Genomic DNA, 5,952 nt, shown 5'->3' with positions numbered 1-5,952 from the left:
CTTAGACTCTGGCTCTCTTTGGGGTAGGGGTGGTTTGGGGACCAGGACACCACAGACAGAGGCTTGGTTCTGGCTGATGGGCCTGGAGGCTTTTATTTATCAACTGGTCCATAGGGTGGGGGCAGGTCCACTACAGGGCTACCTCAGGGGCCACCTCACCGGCCCCCTGGCCTCTGGCCACATCCGCCTCCCTCTGTTCCCGCCGCTTCTTCCGCTGGAGCAGCCGCCGTTCCCGCTCAAACTCCTTCATGCGCATCACGTAGCTGCAGGAAGAGCGCACAAATGGGAGTCCGGCTCCCTGGCCAGGCCCTCCCGAGCCCCAGGAAGCCAAAGGGACAGGAGTGGGTGCCCCACAGCTTTCTGGGAGGCCTCTGAGTAGGAAAGACCTGTGTGCCTGGTTTAAGTCTGGGGTCTGCCTGAGTGGACACCAGTGAGCCCAGGGCAGTAGCTGGGCCTCCTACCCAGAACCCGGGCCTGGCCATTCCTTCAGGTGGCCTCAAAGCCACGTGGCCCACCCAGCAGGCCCCCTGAGATTCCTCTCTCAACCAAGGTGGAGCTTGGCTGGAAACTCGGTGCTAGTTCACTGTGTTCTGCCTCTGGGGCAGTGTCCTGCGGGGGCCAAGCCAGGGCTGGGGGTGTGGGGGCGGGTCTGGGGCTCACTCAAGGTGCTCGCAGTAGTCCCAGTCGTGCTGCTCGTGCTTGCAGGCCAGGATGTTGGGGAAGCTGTCACGCTTGCACTTGAGCAGCCGGATGAGGTAGTGGGCACAGTAGTCTCGCTGCTGGAGCACCAGCTGTGCGTCGTTCATCTGCTGCTGTGTGGCCACCATCTCTGCAGGGAGTGGGTGGGCTTGTTGGGCTTGAACTGCCAGAGATCCGTCGCCCACCCTCAACACCTGATTCCTGGGAGACCCAGCAGGTGCTGTGCAACTGGGAGCCATGGTTCAGGGGCCCCCACTGGGACGTTGGGGCCTGGGTTATGGCCACCCCGACAGTGTCCTTTCCTAATGTGAATAAAGGCCACTCCGGACACTGACGCCCAGATAGAGGAAGGGTCCCTTTCTCCCCATCACCCCCAGATGCCTCCCCTTCCCTGGGTCTTCATCTCCAGATGCCCCAACCTGCAGAGCCCAAGCTCAGAAACCACCTTGTCCCAGTGTGTCCCCCTGCTGGCCATATGCCAGTGTCAGGCCTGCTGCCTGGGGACCTGGATCCCAACTCGTCCCTGCCAGCTGCCTCCACCCTCTGCTAAATGGAATGATGGGGCCCAGCTCGAATCGGCAGTGAGTTTCTGTCGCCCGAGCGAATCCGTGTGAAGGCCTTAGGCCTGTGCCTCAGAGAGAGCTGAACTGGCTCCTGGTCCTGGTGCCATGTCCACCCGACTGTGGGTGAAATCATCTTTCAGGAGGCTGACCAGGGCTGTTAGGAACCAGGCACATACCCTAGCCTGCACCCACTGGGCCCCATGGGTGACCTGCATTCCTTTCTTGGCTTCATGGAGGGCTTGGCGCCTGCCCACTCCCCTCAGCCCAGCAGGGGTGCCCAGAACCCAGCTGTCCTGCAGTTCAGGCTGCCCCCACTGCCCTTGACATCTTGGTCCCAATTCCTTCCTATCAGCACCAAATTGTGTCCACAGTGATCTGGTCCCTTCCCCTGGCTGGCTTCCCTCCCCTCTGCTTTTCAGCCCCATTTCCTCATCTCCTGCCCCTGCACCCCACGCTTTTCTGGCTCCACTCCAGCACTGCCCATCCACGATTCTCACCAGGGCGTTCTGAAATGCCAGGACTCCATGCTTCCTGCCTGCTGCTTTCTCAAACGTTCTCCTTCCCACTAGCTGCCCAAGCATTACATGTTGGCTTCCGGTGGTTCTTGCTAGGAGCCTTCTGCTCATTCTAATCCGTGGCTTTGATCGCCACTCCACAGGTGGATGAGCCCCAGGCCAGAGTATCCACCTGCAGCCCCCTGTCAGGGTAGTGTGGCTGGAACATGCCAGACATGAATGTCTGCCCTTGAAGGCAGACACATCAAACAGGTGGAACCAGAGTATTAGATAATACCTGGCAATGCCCAATATTAGGGAGAGGAGTACAGCAAGGGAGAGAGAGGCAGTGTTGGGGAATGGGTCACAACTTTAGATGGAGGGATCCGCCAGAAAGGCAACTGAAGGTGAGCAAGTGAGTCACACAGACACCTGGGGGAAGAGCATTCCTGGTGGTGGGACAGCAGATGCAAAGGCCCTGAGGTGAGAAGAGAGGTTCAGGATGCCCCAGGGATCTCAGCCTGAGCATGTGGCCGAAGCCAGAGGCAGAGTAGTGCTGCCTTCAGCCCAGGGTGTGATCCTGGAGACCCGGGATCGAGTCCCACCTCAGGCTTCCTGCATGGAGCCTGATCCCCACCCCCTGCCTGTGTCTCTCATGAATACATAAATAAAACCTTAAAAAAAATAATAAAAGGAACTCTGGTTTGGACCTGCTGAGTGGGTGATGCCAAACAGGCAGTGGGCCCACGAGTCTGGAGTTGAGGGTCCAGGTCCAGCTGGAGATAAAAAACTGGGGAGCAGCATGAGGCACCTGAAGCCAGGGGTCGAGCAGAGACCCTCCCTGAGGGGGGGTGGGTGAGTGGAGACAGAAGGCCCAAGCAGTGAGGCCCTCAACATTTACAGGCAGGGAGGTGGGGAGGAATCAGTGAGGTGGGGGGGCGTGGGAACCAGCTGATGAGGGGTTTCCAGGAGGTGGTGGCCATCAACTCGGATGCCATGCCGCCTGCAGTGGGTCAGTTAGAACTGACGACGGAGTGGGGGCGCACGGGAAGCTGGGCAGGAGCCCCTTCCTCACGTGACGCGGTGGGGTGACTGCTGGAGGGGATTCTGAGACGGCAGAAGTACGTGGCTCTGCACGGGACGGCGGGGCCAGCCCACAGGGGGCATGTGGAGGGGCCACAGAAGGGCCCGACCCGAGCAGGGGCCGATCGTCCGGCATGACAGGAGAGAGGGCCAGGTCCCGGCGACACAGGAGCCCGGCTGAGCCCTTCTGGTTGCTTCTGGTTTCTTAAGAGGATGTAAGTGACGAGCTGGAGTCAGAAGTGCGGGACAGTAGGAGGGCACGCGAGTGGGCCCAGTGCCCGGGAAGGCAGCAGGAAGCCGCAGCAGGAAGGGTCAGAGGGGAGCCACGGGGGGGGGGGTCTTTCTCCCGGGGTGCGGGGCTGCACCGGGACGGACGCCAAGGAGAGCCCAGCAAGAAAGAGGCGCAGGGGCCTGTGCCATCATGGGCGAAGGATTCCCGCGATGAGGTGGGGGGCTGGGACTTGGGGCCGCCCGCCCGGTTCGCTCGGATCCGACCTCTGCGCACGCCGCCCGCCCGGAGCCAGCGCCTCCCGACCCGGGGCAGGTCGGTCACAGTCCGGCGCCCTGCTTGGGAAGCCCCGCCCCTCCCCCTCCCGGTCTCACACCTCGCTCCCGGCCACCGCCTCCCGGAAGCCTGCCGCGCCGCCCCCGGTGCCGCCCCCGAGCTCCGGCGAGGCCTGGTCGCGCGGTCTTTCCCCCCGGGCCGGCGTCGCCTGTGGTCGGAGCCCGCCGCAGGCGCGGTGCCGCCGGCACTCGGCCTGCTTGGCTGTCGATACGCTTGCGAGGCTACCACACGCGAGGAGCAACGGCCGCGCTCCGCCGCCTCAGCCCCCGGCGGCCGCTGCTGCCCCCGGGCTTTCCGCTCCGACCGCGACTTCGGCCTCGGCTGCCCCCACACGCAGGCAGGCTCGCGCGTGTCCTCCGGACTCTTCCGGGCCGACGTCGGGGCCGAGCCTCGACCCGGCGCGGGAGCCCGAGCCCAACCCCGGGGGCCCCGGGACTCCGGGGTTCGGGCGTCCGCGCCCCACTCCCGCCGGCCGCGCCTGCGCACGGGGCCTCACCGCGCTCCTTGCGCCCCGGGAAGCCGTAGTCTGCGGGGAAGGTGGGCATCCGCTTGGGGTCGGGCTCCCCCGATGGATCGGTCACATAGCGCCGCACCAGATGCGCCCCCATGGCTGCAGCGCCGCAGGTTCCCGCAGCGGCCGGGGTCACCTCGCTCCCACCCGGAAGCACTCCCTCTTCGCCAGCCAGGGCTTCCGGGTCGCGCAGGCTGCTGCGGGGTCAGGGCGATAGGCGGTCGACTCCGGAGGCCTCCCGCTTTCTCTGGCGCCACCTGGCGGTCAGGCGGAGGCCGCGCGGGCGCAGCGCGTCCCCTCGCGGCGTCAGGTGGACCCCAGAGGAGGTCTCCCTGCTTCTCATTTAGTCTGGGCTGGGGGGGGGATGGGGACAGGGCGGGCCGGGGGCCTCTCCCTACCCTCCTTGGGCACACAGGAAAATTATTTTGCATAGGGTATTTCCGAAAACCCGTTTTTCTTTTAAAAAAGTCGAATTTGTCTTAAAAAAAAACAAAAAAAAATCAACAACCTTGCACAGTACTGATATAATTATCGAACGTCAAGTTTAAATGCAATAATTCAAAATAAAGATTTTAATTGATTAAATTTAATTCAAATAGCAAAGCTATAAATAAAACTACTTAAAGGTGAAATTCTATTTTATTTTTAAATTTTATTTATGTATTTTTTAAATAAATTTATTTTCTACTGGTGTTCAATTTTCCAACATATGGAATAATACCCAGTGCTCATCTCATCAAGTGCCCATAAAGGTGAAATTTTAAATAAATCCTATTGAGTACTTTTGTAAAACTAAAATAAGATTCTATTCTGCTATCCCTCTAATTGCCACTGTGAGAATCGGTATTACGTTTCACACTTGTCACATTCGGGTTTACATATATGCAAATTTTAAGAGTATCGTACATTGTTTAGTGCTGCCAGATACTTCCTGGACTCAAGGTTCAGCGGTAACAAATGCTGTAGTAATTTGTTACTCTTTGGAAACCTGCACGGGAACACAAAGAAAAGCCATTCAGTGGGCTCTCTTGGGTGCACCTGTCAGAAAGGTGCACCCAAGAGCCCGCCCCTTCAGTTGAGTGCACCTGTCAGAAAGGGAATTAGATCATTCCTTGGCTGAAACCCTCCCCTGGGTCCCCAGTTCATATGGACTAAAAGCTGGACCCAGCCTGAAAGTGTCTGACTCAGGTGGTATAGGGTAGGGACCCCAAATCTGCATTTCTAACAAGTTTCCAGGTGATGGTCGTGTTGCTGGTCTGGGGACCACCCTTGGGAGAATTGCTGAGCTAGGTTTTCATGTGCTGACACAGAGACCTGGATATTATTAAGTGCTCCTTCTGACTCCAGGGGGCAGCATTCACATTCTAGTCTTTCTGAATGGCGCTCCTGGATTTGTGCAGTGCGTGATCTGCGCAGCTGTACCAGGCAGCCTTGCCTTGTTCTGGATGTCTTTGTTCCCCCTCTATTTCTCTGTGCTTCAGCTGCAGAGGTCAGAGTTGGGAGGAGGCCCAGGGCCGCAGATTACTATCCCAGCTCACTGTCTCTGTACGACCTTGGGAAGTGACTTCCCCGTCTCAGAAACTCAGTTTACTCATCTGTAAAATGGGATCAGTAATACTAGTGTCATTTAACCTGAGATCCCTTTGACTTATCTCGTTTATTGTTAGTCTCTCTTGAATGTCAGCTCCACGGAGCAGGGAATTTTGTCTTCTTTGCTTCTGTATTCCCGCGCCTGGCACACAGTAAGTGCTTTGTAAGTACTTATCAAATCAACAAATGAATAAATGAATAGAGTGGTTTGGAGGAGTCAGTGAGGTGGTTGCATGAAAAGTGCTTACTGCCTGGCATATAGTAGGGGCCCAATACACGCTGGTTATTGTTACTCTTGTCTAGCTGGTCTCCCACTAGAAGGTATGAGGCTGAATAAGGAAACCTCATTTACTGCACCCCAATGTTCACAGCAGCAATGTCCATAAAAGCCAAAGTGCGGAAGGAGCCACTATGTCCTTCAACAGATGAATGGATAAAGAAGAGGTG

The 5,952-nt window shown here is 58.2% G+C and overlaps 1 protein-coding gene across 1 annotated transcript; it reads right to left on the bottom strand.

The window, feature by feature from the left end:
- Positions 1-67: 67 nt before the first annotated feature.
- NDUFB7 (NADH:ubiquinone oxidoreductase subunit B7) lies at positions 68-4,083 on the bottom strand. Its single transcript, XM_025983575.2, has 3 exons — positions 3,901-4,083; positions 661-829; positions 68-263 (listed from the first exon to the last, which is right to left on the bottom strand). Exons 1-3 carry the CDS (start codon positions 4,010-4,012, stop codon positions 131-133), a joined length of 414 nt encoding a protein of 137 aa, XP_025839360.1. The 5' UTR covers positions 4,013-4,083; the 3' UTR covers positions 68-130.
- Between the last annotated feature and the right edge of the window lie 1,869 nt (positions 4,084-5,952).

The sequence above is a fragment of the Vulpes vulpes genome, chromosome 9 (assembly GCF_048418805.1).
Source record: "Vulpes vulpes isolate BD-2025 chromosome 9, VulVul3, whole genome shotgun sequence".
In the NCBI taxonomy this organism is placed as follows: domain Eukaryota; kingdom Metazoa; phylum Chordata; class Mammalia; order Carnivora; family Canidae; genus Vulpes; species Vulpes vulpes.
Note: the sequence above shows the minus strand (reverse complement) of the source record. Positions and strands in the feature narration are given on the sequence as shown.